This window comes from Glycine soja, chromosome 5, assembly GCF_004193775.1.
Source record: "Glycine soja cultivar W05 chromosome 5, ASM419377v2, whole genome shotgun sequence".
NCBI classification, from domain to species: Eukaryota; Viridiplantae; Streptophyta; class Magnoliopsida; order Fabales; family Fabaceae; genus Glycine; species Glycine soja.
The window spans coordinates 521,940-539,938 of NC_041006.1; the positions used below are offsets into that span (position 1 = coordinate 521,940).

Sequence of the window (17,999 nt, forward strand, 5' to 3'; positions counted from 1 at the left end):
AAAATAAAAAAATAGTGATTTCAAATGTAGGAATAATGTTACTTTTAGAATTAAAAATTAAATTCACAAATCTTTTTTCTTGATTTTGAAAATGAATATAAAAATATTTTAAAATTGATTTAAAAATTATTTTAACTTCATTTTTCTCAAATACGTTTTATTTTAAAAATTATATTTATAAACCAAAAGCCAAAGTCTTACAATCGCCCCACAACGAGTCCTTTGAATCTTACTATTGTGCATCACTCATTAAGATGTGTCAAATTTTAGGGATAAAAAATAAAAATATTGGTTTCAAATTTTGGAGGAATAAAATTTGAAATAAAGTATTTTATAGGGATCAAAACCAAAGTACACTTATTTTATAGGGATAAAAAATTATGATTTCAAGTTTTAGTGGAAAGAAAAATAAAGAATTTTTTTATAGGGGCCAAAATAAAAATTTATTTGTTTTAAAGGATTAAAAAGATATTTAAATTTTAAAAAATATATACTAGATACCTTAAAAACACTTATATACAAGATTAGAAGGACTTTATTTATATTATAATGGTGAAAAGGTTAAAAACATGTTAATCAGGAAAATGAAAGAGCATTCCACACTCACTTATCAAATTTATGTTATTAATAAAATTTGTTTAAATATATTTTTCATCCTTCAAATTTAACATTTTTTATTTATTTTTGTCATTGCAATTCATTTTTCAATTTTAATTCTTATAAATTATGTTTGTTTTACTTTTCGTTCCTATCATCAATGTTACAAAAATGATGACATGATGATGTCATCACTTAATGATAACATCATGCCAGTCACTTTCACGGAGTATCATGTCATCATTAATTTAGATAGACTAAAATGAAAGACAAACATAATTAATAGAATGATGAAAAAAGAATTTAAGTCTCAAATTAAATATAAATTACATTCTTAAATATTAATTTAAATCCTTAAACTAAATATAAAAAATTCTTGAATTTATAATGTGACATCTAACACCATTAATCTTTCTATCATGAAAAATGTCTTATCACCATCGTTACTATTATCACCACCATTATTATATTGTTGTTGTGACCACCATCGACCCTATTGTTGTCATCTCCACCACCGTAGTTTTCATCACTATCATTGTCATTGTCGTTAGTGGTGGATCTATAATTTTTTTTTTGTAGGGTCAAAAAAATATTCTATAATATTTTCATAAATGAAATATATTACGAGCTTTTAAAAATTACATATTCTCATTAAAAAAATAAAAAGATAAACCGGATAAAATTAGTAGCAAATTATTTATCTATTTATCTTTTATAATTTTTCTGTTCTTTTTTTAAAAAAAAAATCATATGGGGGCAATCCCTATTTTTTTTTGGGAGGGGGGGGGGGGGGGAGGGGACAAAAAATATTTATTCAATATATTGAAGTAAAAAAAATTATGGGGGACAATTGTCGCCATTGCTCACAACATACATCCACCATTAATTGTCGTCATCGCAACCATAGTAATCACCAACAACACCACTATTTTGGTTGTTGCCACCACAACTACCACCTCCACCATTTGTCATCATCGTTGCCTTCACTATCATTATCGTCGTCACTCCAATTGCTTCAAAAGATGTTAGAAATATTAGACTAAATTTTTTAACTTGTGATGTTACAAACTATAAAACGAAACATAGGTCATTAACAAAATGCGGAAACACAAAAATCAAAATGTACCTCCAGCCATTGCCATGAAAGAGTTGACTTGTTTTGAGTCTTTCAAGCTTTCACTCTTTCTCTGTAGATGATGTATCAGACAAAATTAGAAGAGGTGAGCTCAGGGACCAAATACATGTGCTATATATAGGTATTCTACCATCAAGAATGCATTTAGTAGCCATTACCACTCATTAGTGGTCATTACCACCCATTAGTAGCTATTCAATATTTGACTTCTCAATTCCAAAACTGATGAAGCATTTTATTTTCCAAAACGTATAGACCAAATTATTATATTTTCTCACTTGGTCCAAACGTGTTGACTCATTGATTAAAATAATTCAATGCTCAATCTTTTTAAGAAATGAATATAAGAATCATAGTGATAATTCCTCTTATAACGAGTAATATCATCCATGTATTACAATATGCTCAATTTCCCAAGCAGTATACTCCACGTGGTAATAAAACTTAATGAATAAACCCAATGTTTATTCTTGGTCTAAAACATAGTTTTTTCTCAAATAAATCAATGTGCACCTGAATATGAGAAAATATCATAATACAAAAGTTTTAACTCTAACTTGTATGTATACAATCATAAAGTGAAACCAAGTCTCATTCTTTCTACATGATCCTTAAATTTAAATGGTGGCATGCCCTTCGTTAAAGGATCAACGATCATCAACTCAGTGCTTATATGCTCAATGACCACTTTCTTGTCTTTTACTCTTTCTCTAATGGCTAAGTATTTAATGTTGATATGCTTACTTCGGCTTTCACTTTTGTTATTCTTAGCCATAAAGACAACAGTTGAGTTATCGTAGAAAATTCTCAAAGGTATTGAAATAGTATCAACTATCTTCAACCCAAAAATGAAATTCTTAAGCCATACATCATGTGATGTAGCCTCAAAACAAGAGACAAACTCAGCTTCCATGGTAGAAGTAGCAGTTAAAGTCTGCTTAACACTCCTCCATGAAATAGCTCCACCAGCCATCATGAAAATGTACTCAGATATTGATTTGCGAGAATCAACACAACCAGCAAAGTCTGAGTCTGAATAACCAGTCACATCTAAATTATTTATCTGCCTATACTATATGACTACTATATGTGTGTGCATATTTATCTTTTAAGTGTATGTTTATATTTGCATAAAAATATTAAAAGTTAAAAGGACAGATTTATTTATTAAATATTTTTATTTTAATTGTATATTTTTTTATTCAATTATATTAAATTATTTATAAATCTCTCACCCTTTTATTTGTTGAGCAGTTTTTCAGAAATTAAATGTTTAATATTTTTAATAAGATATTGTATAGTCTAACTAGTAAATAATTTTATATATCCAGTAAATAAATTTGTATAATTTATAAATCTATATAATTAAAAAATATTTAATAACTAAATTTATCTTCTTAACTTTTAATTTATTTTATAAAACGGATATGAACATACACTTGTAGAACTAAACGTAAAATTAACAAATGAAGTAATGGTATATATAAAATATAAATCTTTACTTTAATTTATAATAATATTTTTCGTTTTTTTATATTAGGGAAATATCCGATGTCGTCGACGTTATTAATTTTTTTATCTATATATTTTAATGTTATTATAAATTTTTATGTTAGTATATAGATATTTATCAAAGTTATATATAAATATTTGTGAATATTGATATGTATTCAAACGATTATAGATTTTCAAATATTTTATATTATTCTAATTATATACATATTTATTTTTAAATATATTTTCATTTGTATACAACTTAGATATATACACAATTTTAATAAGAGATGTTAGTAATGAAAAAATAAATTAGATTTTGTATTACATTTTAAATATTTAATAAATAAATTTATCATCTCAACTATTTATATTTTTTTGGTATAAATATAAATATATACTCAGGAGATTAAAAGTGCAATTAAAAATATAGTTATATATATGTATATAAGGATTTGTTATCGTGTATATTTTTATTTTTTATGAGTCCGTCAATGAATTATATAAAAACAAATTTTTTAAATGATTTTGGTAGTATTAAAGAAAGAAAAGGTCAATGATTCAATTCTCATTTTTAAAATGCTTAAATACACTTTAAAGGTGACAAAATGTGCAAAATTATGTGAGTTTAGAGATGAAATATGAAACAAATTAAAACCCTTTTGAGGCATAATTTACTATTTTAGGAACTAAACCGATTGGTAATTTATAGTGGTTTTAGATGTTTAATCCAAGGAGAGCATTTTTAAAATTTTTTATTAACTTCTTATCTCTTTCAATATATTAGTTTTTGATTTTATTTATAAATTGAATTTTAATATTTTTTTTTTAAAAAATTATCAATAAAATTAAAAAAACACCTTATATCACAATATAAAATTATTTAGGCTTAAATAACCTTTTGATCCTTGTAAAAAAATGTTTCTTTTAATTATTTTAGTTCCTTAGAGTTTTTTGCTTTAGTCCTTTAAATACTTAAGCCTTTTGTTTTAGTCCTTATTATCGAGTAACAATATTAACAAATCATTAATAATGATATTCACAACCATTGATTTGTCACATCATTAACAGTCATGTATAACTTTTGTAAAATTTATTTTTAAACTTTTGTCAATTAGTCTGATATCATCAACTATTTTGAATAAATAAATATTGAAAAAACAATTTACAAAAAAAATTATATGTGACTATTTTGCTAGACTCTTTAATAATGTGATAGGTCATTGGGCTACCACATGACTTTTTTTGCCAAATTAAGTAATTTTGTAAAATCATATACCAAATTGAATGGTTTTGAAATCTATTAACCAAAAATGAGTGATCTAGACTTTTCATATTAGTTGTAATTTAACTCATGTAAAAAATGTGACTTTTTGCGTTAATTTTAGGTATAATTAATGTAAAAAATTGACTTTCTATATCAATTATAGTTATAACTAATGCAAGAAGTTGCTTATTTACATAAGTCATAATTAAAGTTAATGTCAAAATCATCTATCTTTGGTAAATAATTTTTCGACACCACTTATTTTGGTAAAAAAGTCTGCCAACTTCGTTATTATATCACATTTAACTTGTTATTTGATAGTAAAAACTAAAACAAAAAAAACTTTAAAAGACTAAAATCAAAATAAAAATCTTTAAAGAAATAAAATAAATTGAAAAATCTCAAGACAAAAGGTTATTTAACCCAATTTTTTTTCTTAAATATAAAATATAATTCATATGTTTAAAAGTATTTATTTATAATTTTTAAATTATAATATAATTCGTATATTCAAAATCATTATAATTTTAATGATATAAATAATTATGTATCATGTACATTACATAGATTAAAATACTAGTGTATAGATACATAATTATAAATACATATGTGTGTGTATGTGTTAATTTGTTCCTTTATCTTATTTTTTGGTTTAATTTTGTCTTTTATCTTAATTTTTTATGTTGAATTTGGTAATTCAACCTATTTAAAATTCAAGTTGTTAATCATGTAAAAATAAACTTTTTTGGTTTAGTTTTTTCCCTTTCTCCTTCACTTTATTTTTAACTAAAAAAGTTTCTTTTTAAATTATTAACAACATCAATCTTAAATTAACCGAATGATCGAGTTGAACAAAAAAATAAGATAAATGATCAATTTTTTTTAAAAGATAAAAGGACTAAACTAAACAAAAAAAATAAGATAAGGATCAAATTAAACTTTTTAAGAGATAAATGACCAAACTGAAGAAAAATGAGATAAAAGACCAAATAAGTCGCTTGGCGAAACCTAAAATGACAATTATTTTAAAAAAAATTTCTTACATGATAATTATTATGGTGTGAAAGAAATACTAATAAACTTATAATAACTCACACACACTGTTTAATCAATTGAGGCAGATTTATGAGTAAATTACCAATTTCATCCTTGTAGTTTTCACTCGGTGACAATTTTGTCCCTGTACTATGAAAATAAACAATTTAGTTCACAAATGTGAAAATATACCAATAATTTAGTCTAGCCATTAACTTATCTCTGTTTTCATTAACGTTGAGTACATATGTGACACATGAAGGTTGACGTGGCAAAGCAACGTGTGCAAGGAGGCGTTCCACATCAATCAACAATATTTTGAACTAAAATGTTAGTGAAACTTTTTTAAATGTTGATTTTTCTATTTTCAAACCTAATGACTATTTTGAGAAGTTTCTTCCTCATTTCGTGCTAATACGTTGTTAAATAATGACACTTTGGTCCCCCAATAGATATAACTTAATAACAAAATAGTTCAAGACACTTTCGTGAATTGAAAATATGTAAGCAACAATTGAGACAATAATATACTATTACTCAATATATTTGATGTTTATTTAGAATGTTGTTATTTGTTAATTTATATTAATTTCATTCATTCACTGCAGGAGAAAATTATTTACTCTCAAAGTGCATTAGTCATTGAACCAATTGTAGTTGAAGTTTCACCACAAGTTGTAAATGTCCCAATATTTATACCAACAACACCTGCATTTAGACTACCTCCAATCTGCCCTACAACTCCTATGATCAGAGTTCCTTTTCTAAGTGGGCTATCTTCAAGAATGAACCAACCAAATTTCATGAATTACATTCTAACACTATGTTTCTACTGCCCTGAACCTCCTTCTAAGTGATTCATAAAAATAACTTGGTATTTTAGATGGCTAGGCATGTTGTGATGAATAAGCTATTATTTCTTCTGATAACTATTTTTTAAGAACTAATTACTTTCTTAACTTGTTTTTTTGGAATTTGTGTTGTGACCATATTATGTTAGGCTTGTGGTTAGAATGACGGATGTCAATTCATAATTTGGTGTCTTTTTTTAGTTTTGTCATATTAGAAATTTTGTTACTATTTGGCTATGTTATGAACATAATCTTAAGTTTAATTATGAATACGCGTTTTTAATTCATGAAAGTGTCGTGGACCATTTTTTTCATTAAGTTATATCTGTTGGGACCAAGTATCATTGCGTAATAATGTATTATCAAAAAATTAGGAAGAAGAAAACTTCTTCCAAAATAGTCATTCGGTTCAAAAATAGAAAAATCAAAATTTTTTAAAAAAATTTCATTGATATTTTAGTCCAAAATATAATTGTTTGATGTGGAATATCCCTTTGCACACGTAGATTTGTCATGTCAACATTCACATACCATGTATGCACTCAACGTTAACTAAAACAAAAATAAGTTAACAGTTGGACTAAATTGTTGATACATTTACATATTTATGGTCTAAATTGTTCATTTTCATAGTATACAAATGAAATTGTCACCGAATAAAAACTATAACCTTGTGTTTGGATGGAGGATTTGAAATTTTTTAGGAAATTCAAATAGAGAACATTTTAATTGCCTTGATTTAAATTCCTTTCATTTTGTAAACATTTTGTTTGGATGAAGCAATTCAATTTCTTGTATTTTAATTTCCTTGATTGGATAAAGTAATGTAGTTTCAATGAAATTCAAATTTTCATTTTTAAATATTTATTTAAAAATTAAAATTTCAATATTGAATAAAAATAAATATTAGTAATTTTTTAAATACTTAAATATTCAAAATAATTTTAATGCTAGAAAATATTTAATAATTAATTTTTTAATATTTAATAATTAAATAATCAAAATAATTTTAATGCTAAACAATTTTGAGTCTTACACAATATTCTTGAATTAACACAAAAAAAATTGGATTAAACAATATTACAAAATTAAATATGAATGATATGTAATTCCTTGTTCAATCTAATTCCTTATTAAAATTTCAATTATGTAGTCTTGCAATAATTTTTAAAAGCACATTGGAAATAAACAATTATGTAATTTAAGGACAATCATTTCATACAAAATTCAAATATTAATATTAATTTCATTGTTTATAAGAGAAGAAAATACTCCAATACATATCAAGATCTAAAATCATAAATCATCCACATTGATGTCACTTCAGTGATAATACTCAATCATTCACGAACTATTTTACAAATTAGAAGATCCAAAACAAATAACATAATCAAACAATTATGGAAGAATCAACTTTTTTTCTTGTTTTGTAAGAATGTAACTTCTTTATTCCTTGTTCACAATAACCTAACACAAAAGAAACAAAATAATATAAGTCACAACAGGAAGAAAAAATAACTTAGTATGACACATGATTCCATTTAATAAAAAATTAACTATAACCATCATAAATAAAATGTAGAGAAAAAGTTATTTACCCAACAATTTGTACACGGTTTTCTATTAACTAAAACCATCATAAATAAAAGTTAACTAAGACCATCATAAATAAAATGTAGGAAGGACACTTAGTCCCTGCCAAAGTTTTCAAATCAAAATCTCCCATCTCCGTCATCATGAAGGGTAATTTGTACACAATTTTCTATTCACACAATACAATTGGGATGATACCAAATGTCACAAGTTATTAGAGTATCTTTATAGGATTCAATCCACAAACAACAAGTCAACCATCTCACTTATATTCTCAACCATTTCTCAATTTCATACTCGTTATAATCAAAGTGTGAATGGTAGTTTATCACAAATTAACTAAATTCCACACACACAAGGAAGCAATCCTATAAATAAGCATGCACATAGGACTTCAAGATTAATTAATGCACATAATCAAGCTAATTTTAGACACCTTAACTTACATGATACCAGTATAGAACCATTTAGGCATAGTATCTGTCATGGTATGTTCCAAACAATTGAGTTTCCTAAATTCTTGTACTATAGATATAGGTTATAAGCTATCTTTGTTGTCATTAGAATTTTATAATTTATTTAATGCAGAGAACTATATGTTCCAAAGTTATATCTATGAAGGCACAAGTTCACTCACATTAGAATTGAATACCATGTTGGCTATTACACTCATCACATGTGAAGGGGACAAGAGAATCATATTTAACCAAGCGTAAGGGCTTTAGATGGTCAAACAAGCGCCTAACCCTCAACATTATGCAGAAAAATTCTGCAACTTCACACCTTTGTCATGTTTTGGCATTATATTCATCAAATATTCTATAGACCTCTAAGAATTATGCAACCAATTGAATTAAGTTAAGACATAAATCTAGAGGACTAGGAAAGGTTTTATGCTAACTCTTTGTAGATCAATACCAGTTTCCATTTGCACAAGAGGAATCTCACACAAAAGATTTTATCATATTGCTTGGCAATGTTAAGGATTTTTAACTTTTTCTAAGCTTAGACGTAGTCAAGGACTTGGGCAAGTTGACATTAGGTACCCCTAAGGTGTAGGAAAAATAGGGAATGCAAATCTAATAAGTGGATTGCACATTATTCATCAACCCTAGAATCACTATGAGAGAGAATGAAGATTGAGAAACCTACAACCACTTGAGAGAGAACGAGCACAACGGAAGCGTGAGATAGAATAGAAGTGTGAATGAAAGCGTGAGACAGAGAAGAGAGCTAGGGTGCGAGAGGACGCGAAGAACACAAGGTGTGTGAGAGAGAACAAAAGGGCCTACGGTGTGAGAGAAGAGAATTTGAAATTCTTGCCATTTAGGTGGAATTTTAATTCCTATAATTTTAGTCTATTAATTTTTTTTTAAAAAATGATATCATTTTAAATTCTTTAAAATCTCATATTCAAACAACTAAATTATGATAGAAGTATTTTAAATTTACTAAAAAAATGAATTATGACAATGACTGTAGGATAAAATTGGATATTGACTCTAAATTTCTTGATTAAGTTTCCCGCAGTTTAGTAAATTAAAACAAGTACGGACGGATGATGAATTCATCATATGCTTTTTGACCAAGATGATTTTGATCATTTAAAAAATAATTTTTTAATCATCTATTATAGCTAATTGAAAGGCATTTCTTAAATAAAAAAACTACATATACCATTATAACTATATATTATTCATTAAACAATTTAAACTTATCTTCATTAGCAAGTCTTTATTCAAAAAAAAATAAAATAAAAAGAAAATACTGATCTTATGTACCATGATGATCTCTAATGAAGAATTGTGAGTGCTTTTCACAGGAGACAACTTCATACTAATATATAATAGTCAGCAAAAAAAAGCATAATCTTTATTTAATAAAAATTTATTAATTAAATAATTCAGATTTAACTCAATAATATAATCTATTATGTTAATAGTTAATTTCATTAATATAAAAATCGTTATAATAATAAATATGCAGCATACATTTAATATGATGTATTATTTACCCTTGCAATGTCTATATACATATTAATAGATTAAATTTATTGAAATCAAATATTAGTTTTAATCAAAAAATAATACCATTATTTAATATTATAAATTAAAATTCTATAAAATTATTCTTGTTATAATATGGAAGTGGGTATGTAACTGAATATAAATTAGTGAGCTGCAGTAAAAAAAAATAGTGAGCTTTTCCTTGTTTGGTTCTATCTTGTAAGTTGTAACAATATGGAAGTGGATATGTTGCCTACATCACTTTTTCTTTTTCATTTTCGGTATATTTGATTTCCAACACGATCACATTCTTTTATATCGAACACACATTTTTTTTTATTTGATGATTATTCAGACACATTCTAAATATACTATAAATAAAATTATGGGTCGGTTTATAATGTTCTTGTCATATTTATATATGACCATGAATCATTATTGTTTACTCAAATTATAAAATACTGCTCATTGAGGTCATGCTTGGAGTGGTCGGTCATTTTGTTTATTTATTGTATTAATGGATTTTGTGTTGGAATTTTCTATTCCAATAACGTGGGTTAATATTATAAGATAATTATATTAGTTATTTATTATTTGAATTTTATTTTATGTGATCAAATTAAGTGAACTTGGTAGACAATCAAATTCGATGATATGAATTTAAATGAACATATATCAGTGTTAGTCCATTAGGGAATAATAAAAATCCTATTAGGTTAACACATTATAAGAAAGTTGTGGTCCCTAATATACCGAACTATCACATATAATTTTTCTTCTCCCCATCTGAAGAGTTATGAAGGTCTTGTTAAGGAATCTGATAGAGGAAGAACCATAAAGTCACCGATTACGCTGTTAGTCGGTTATCTGTTCTATAACAGATCCTAGGAGGAGTACATAACCACCACGAACACATTACGTTAGATTATCAAGAAGAGTTTTAGAAATACCCGAATCCATAATGATTGATCAAACTAACGTAGCGAAATATGAATTCGTAGATGATTTTTTATCTATGTACTCCTCTTAGGATTTGTTATGGAACGGATAACCGGCTAACAACGTAACCAGTAGCTTCATGGTTCTTCCTCAACTGGAACTATTCCTTAATAGAACCTTGGTAACTCTTCAGATGGAAAGAAGAGAAATTATATGTGACGGCTCGGTATATTGGGGACCATAGTCTTCTTGTAGTGTGTAGTGTGTTAACCTAATAGAGTTTCTATTATTCCCTAATGGTCCTTCATTTAAGTTCATATCATCTGATATGGTTGTTCAACGATTTCACTTAATTTGATCACATAAAATAAAACTCACTAATGATAAATAATTAATATAATTATCTTATAATATTAATCCACATTAATTATTGAAATAGAAAATTCCAACACTTTATATATATATATATATATATATATATATATATATATATATATATATATATGCAAAATTTAGATTTTGTGGTTGAATTTTTTTTTTCATTTATCATTCTCATATAATTGTAATATGTTTTTTTTTTTTTACTTGGAACATCCAAATTATATGTATAACTTTTTCTATATTAATTATATACATAATTAATGTAAAAAAATATATTATATTTACATTGATTATATGCGGAATCAATATAAAAAATATTATATTTATATTGGTTATACGTTTAACAAATATAAAATATTATCATCGTAGGTTTTGGATGTAATTAAATTTTGTTCCAGATAAAAAGTAATATTATAATTTAATAAACACTAAAAAATACAAATTTTTTACAAAGAGGAAATCCAAAGTTTATGAATTTAAAAGAAAATATATTTTAGCCTTGGGTCGGTCAGAAATTAGTACAAGAACACGCGCACACACTGATAGCTTAATTTTATTATATAATGGCATAGGTCAGTCCTACATTAGAACAAAAACAAATATATTCAACATGAAATTAACGTATTACTTATGATATATGAACTTGGCGTTGATTCAATCATGAAGCAATGATTTTTTATTTTATTTTATAAATAGAGCTTAAATAAGTTTTAATCCTTGAGTTTTTTTTTTTTTGTATTTTAGTACTTTTTTTTGTTTTGAATCTTTATATTTCACAAAGCAATGTAATTTTCATCCTCCATCAGATATTAAAATTATATAAAGTTTATAATTTTTAAGGACAAAAAAAATAAAGTGTGTGTGTTTGTGTTCGTGTTCGTATGCGTATTGTATGTAATATGCTGCAGAGATTGAAATTATTACAAACAATTTTAAACCTTTTTTCTAGTAGAATTCTTCTGTGATGTATGTATATTTGATCTATCAAAGAACAAAAAATTCTACATAAAAATTATTAAACACATTACAAGATAAGATGTGATATTAATAGCTATTAATTAAAGTCACATTTTAATGAAATTTGATTCATAAATAATAAATAATTCTGTTGTGAAAGATATTCCTTTAATTACATTTTATATTTTTATTTTTTAAATTATATACCTTAATAGTAATGAAATGTGTGAATATCATATTTTTTTTTTATCGGTAATGATCAAAGAAATATTAACAGATTTATAGTAACTTATCCATCTTTCACTTTCTATTATATCATATAATTTATTATATTTTATATTTCTCTCCTGATGTCAAATAGATTTGTGGTGTCCGGAAATTATTTTTGATACTTTGAAGGAGGTGTATAGTTACCTTCTTCCATTATCCAATGAGATTTGTGATATTTTAATTTTAAAATATCTTTTCTCCTTTCCTCTTTTGAAAAATGTATCAACACACACCACATGCTTTTGATCAGAACCATGTTTATATATTTTTTGGCGTTACGCAAATTTTGTAGGTGAGTCTTATCTATTTTCATTTTATTTTTCCACTTTTTCATGTAAAAATTGTTAATTAAAATTTAATATTCAAGCAATATTTTCACATTTCATTTAATAGTAATTTATTCTACTTTATCTTACAATATAAATGATCTCAAATTAAATCTAGAAAAAAATAATTTTGAGTATTTTTTTTACAATGACAACAATTGTAACTATTATTAATTATATTTTATAAATATTAGGTGCATATAAAAAGGATTAATTTTTTAATATACTTTAATTTTGAATAAGACATGAATTTTTCTGTTACTATTTCTTTTAATACCTTCAATTTAGAGAACAAAGTTAAGACCAATAATATCAAATTAATATTTACTAAAACTTAAATTCAATTCAAAATAAATATGATATTTGTTCAATTCACTTTCTTTTAGAATTTTCAATTATTATGATTCAAATAAAATAAAAAGTACTAAATAATTTTATATTTTACAATAAGAAAAATGTGTAATCTCACCCTCTCATTTTCATCAAAATATACGTCATATTATTTTTTTTATGAAATTTAATCACTATATTCATTTTAATATATTTTTTAATTTAAATTAAATGGAAACTAATTTTTCAGTAATTTTCAAATGAATTATAAACTTCTCAGATGATTTATAATATATCTGTGTATACATATATTAAAATTTTATAATTTTACTAACAAAATAATGATAAATAATATAATAAAATATATTACCTAATAATTTAAATTAATTATAAATATATATAAAATTAAGAGTTTGGTGGGAGCCTAAGGCAATGGCCTAATTGGCCTTACCATTGCCACGGGCACTGCTTATGATGCATATACTTTTACGGCTTTAGAGGGCGAAGGGATATTAATTAGTTTGTAAGTTATAGTTTATCCAAGAAACAAATTAACATATACTCAGTTTTGAATATTCGTGCATGCATGCATGTTAATATGATTAACATAGTTAGGCACGTATAACCGAGTGTTATTACTAATGAAAATGCATTATTAAAATAACAAATCATCTTATAATTCTCCTCTATTTAAACCCTTCGACACTCATTATGCTTTCTATCTCTCTCTCTCTCTCTCTAACATGCACACAAAGTAATGGACAAAAAACCATGCAACTCATCATCTCATGATCCTGAAGTGAGAAAGGGACCATGGACCATGGAAGAAGACTTGATCTTGATAAACTATATTGCAAATCACGGTGAAGGTGTTTGGAATTCCTTAGCCAAAGCTTCTGGTAAATATACCCCAACTTTTTTTTAATTATATATTAACTATTGATTATTCTCCATCTCTTTTCATTAATTAATTTTCTCCCTTAATTATTTTTCCATCCATAAACCCTAGGGTGATATATATAGTCATTCATCATCTTCTTCTTTTTTCCTTCTATATATATATATATATATATATATATATATATACATATATAGGTCTCAAACGAACGGGAAAGAGTTGTCGACTCCGTTGGCTAAACTACCTTCGTCCTGATGTTAGAAGAGGAAACATTACACCCGAGGAACAGCTTTTGATCATAGAACTTCATGCAAAGTGGGGCAATAGGTGAATATATATATATAATCATAATTTTGACATGGTATATTATAATCATAATAGGGGAATAAAAAAACGTATATATTTTCTACTTTTTTATCTTAATTTTGGTAGGAGTAGTATGTTGTTTTTCTAAAAGAAAATTTAATCACCAACTTTCTCTTTACATTAGAAAGATCATAGAAGAAGGTCTTGGCTGTCTTCTAATTTATGTAGTGTTTGGTTTTGGAAGCATATATACCACCATAAGCCTAAGTATAGTACGGTCATGGAAGACTATTTGAGTGGGGAGAGAACTTTGTGGTTGGGAGAATTTTATCCAAGAAAAAGATTGCAGAACATGGGGGTTTGTAAAACTTATATGGTCATAAAAATATTCCTTATTTTCTATAAAATTTTTCGATCCGTCAAAATGATTGCTTGTGATTCTATCCATACGCGAGAAATTGGAGAGTTTTTCTTTTAAGGTACGTACATGTTATATGTTTGGAGCATATATTTAATTTTATATGCCCTGCCCCCCCATAAATATATAAATGGAAGGTGGGGAGATTTAGATCTTAAAGAACATAAGGAATCAAGAGGCTTCACTGTTAACTTTTATCCTCTTTTTCCTTTGCTAAAAATTTCTCCACGTGCTTCTTTTTGAAAAAAAATCACGACGAATTCATTAAATGCAAAGTGTTTCTTTATATATATATATATATATATATATATTATTTTTTTTTACTTTTGAACTTCGAATTATATTTGTACTTTTTTGCTCTGAAAGTTGGATGTTGGTTATGAGACTATGAGAGAAGAATGTTAATTTTAGCCTCGCTATATTTGATATTAAGACTGGAGTAATTAAGATATATATGGATATGAATAAAAATGGGGAACTAGGTCAAGTTATATTATGCAGTTTAAAAAAAATAAAAAGTATAACAACTTTTCTTTAAGAACAAGTATATGAATTATTAAATTCATATAAGAGAGTAAAACATACTAATATATTATACATTGATTATATCCCTTATTAATTATTTTAATAATCGAAGAAGCTCTTCAATTCCCTATAGTTTATTTTACAATTGGCTAGCTCTATATATAACGATTAAGAACCGACTAGTTTGGACTAGATCAGCTTCTATTATTATCTAGGATAAAAAAAAAAACAGCTACATATTTAGGGCACTTGGCTTTTCTTGAAGAAAGATAAGTGAAGTAGCAATAAGTTTATGAGTGTCAAAATAGGAAAAATATTGATGGACACCAAATTCTAGTTAACACTAAATGAAGGAAATTAAGAAAGAAAAGTGAAAAAATATAATATAGGTACAATAAATTATATAATATAACAAAATAAATATAGACGGTATATGTTTGGCATATGAAAGGTGTCTGCTATATATAATGACTCGTCAAAATACAAGAAAAAAGGAAAATTATGAGGTGATATTTAGAAAAACGATTCCTTGAATTAGTATATTTGTATAAAACACGACAACAAATTGTTTTTACCCAGAGGAATTATATATAAATATGAGAGAATTGGAAACGTTTGAATATTGAATCACACTTTGTACCTGAGGGCTTGCATTGAGAAATTTGATTTGGTGACCTTGAAGCCACCGCTACATATATAGCAAAGGCATCATTCCAAAAAGACCTTCAGCATCTTATTACCATAGTCTTTTTATATGTGAGACTAGCATTCATCACTTTTATTCTCAGCCAAGGAACATGGTGATCTAAATCAGACACATGATACATGTTTAAAATTGGTGCTGTTACTTTCTGCTTATTTACCAATAAAATGTGACATGCGTCCATTGGCAACTTTTAATTAATATCAACTTTAAGCTTTTATTTTAATTTTTTTGAATTAATGTTTTTCTTTTTATTATGAAATTCCCTTTTAGGCACAAACACGCACATTTAATTTAGTTACACACTCTCACCATCTTAATTTACTAGTTTTCATCATGCCATGATTATTAGAGGTTCTACAATTTTAATAAACTTAATTTCAGGTGGTCCAAAATTGCAAAGCATCTTCCAGGAAGAACTGACAATGAGATTAAGAACTTCTGGAGAACAAGGATCCAAAAGCACATTAAGCAAGCTGAGACTTCACAACAACATGGTAATTCAGAGAATAATGATCATCAAGCAAGCACTAGTACTAGCAAAGTGTCCACCATGGCACATCCAAATGAGACTTTCTCTCCACCCTCATACCAAGGAACTTTTGAGCCATTCCAACCTCAATTCCCTACAATCACTGATCAATCAAGTTGTTGTACCACCACCAACGATAACAACAACTATTGGAGCATCGAGGATATCTGGTCGTCTATGCAATTACTCAATGGAGATTAAACCTAGCTATATGCATGCTTATATAAATCATATATATGATGATATATAAACCTAAGCTCTTGTAGAGTGTGTTCAGGCTTAATAACATCATTAGGTCTGTTTATATGAGTAGTCTAAGTTTGGTGTTTGTAATGCATGATGTGAGTTAAGAATTAATTTAGTTATGGATTGAAATATATAGTAACTTATATACTACATGTGCATTCTCCTATTATCGTAAATAATATGGTTGTTGTACCATATAAGATATACTTGAGAACTGCAAATTTGAAGCATTATATGTATATATTATCAGTGACGGGCATGCTCGTATTTTAGTAAATCGGTATAAATAATTGCTTTGTCTCAAATATCTGTAGCTAGATTAGTTAATTAATTCAGAATTAGTGTGCTTTTCTGAAGCTAAACCTAATATAATGATTACCATGTCCTGACATAGTTTAAAACAAAGATTTATTCGTACCTTAAAAATGATTTGAACTTGTCTAACTAGGAGGAAAAAATTAGCAACAATAAACAAGTCACGAAGGTTATAATTATAAATATAAATAGTAGTTTCTAATGCTTAATATTGTAAGTTACTTTTGTCACATATATCAAGTTTTATCAACGTGCCCCCATCAATGATGTAATTTCCCTTGTAGATTACGTGAGGACGTGCACGTCATCATGAGCTAAATTAGTAATCTCAAGCTTTTTTCATTCATATAAATGGAAAGACAACCAGGCGAGTATGGACATGAACTTGCATTTCCATTTTGGAAAAAAGAAAAAAATTTGCCCTTACATTGCCTAACTTAAGCCACAAAATCACGACAAGTGTCCAGGAAATCGCAACCACTCGCTATTTTTGTAAAGACCTCATCTCTACTTTTCTCTATTACCCACTCTGGTGCATGACCATGCAACACATTGGACCCCGATGTGAACCTAATTCTTGACGATGAGTGCATATAGTTGAAAAGTTTTCACATGATTATCTTAAATTCACCGCATCTACTTGTTCAATAATACTTCTTATCCTTGATCATTAAGGAGTATATCATCAATAGCAAATTTACACTATTAATTATCATCGTTGTTATTATATATATTTACATAATTACTCATTTATCCTGATTCTTCGAGGATAGGGATCTAATTTACTTGTCATGTTTTGAGCACAAGTTAGGAAAATGACAGCATTAAAGAATGGCATCCACAATGTAGTAAATTTTAATTTTATTAGCTATATA

The 17,999-nt window shown here is 26.4% G+C and overlaps 1 protein-coding gene across 1 annotated transcript; it reads left to right on the forward strand.

Moving 5' to 3' along the window:
- Nucleotides 1–13,901: 13,901 nt before the first annotated feature.
- On the forward strand, nucleotides 13,902–17,086 carry LOC114411674 (myb-related protein 305-like). The gene is made up of 3 exons (XM_028375322.1): nucleotides 13,902–14,080; nucleotides 14,277–14,406; nucleotides 16,416–17,086. Exons 1-3 carry the CDS (start codon nucleotides 13,939–13,941, stop codon nucleotides 16,762–16,764), a joined length of 621 nt encoding a protein of 206 aa, XP_028231123.1. The 5' UTR covers nucleotides 13,902–13,938; the 3' UTR covers nucleotides 16,765–17,086.
- The last annotated feature ends 913 nt before the right edge of the window (nucleotides 17,087–17,999 follow it).

Coding starts and splice junctions, on each gene's coding strand:
- LOC114411674 (XM_028375322.1), top strand. CDS start 13,939: ATGGACAAAAAACCATGCAACTCATCATCTCATGATCCTGAAGTGAGA. Junction 14,081..14,276: donor TTCCTTAGCCAAAGCTTCTG/GTAAATATACCC, acceptor ATACATATATAG/GTCTCAAACGAACGGGAAAG. Junction 14,407..16,415: donor CATGCAAAGTGGGGCAATAG/GTGAATATATAT, acceptor ACTTAATTTCAG/GTGGTCCAAAATTGCAAAGC.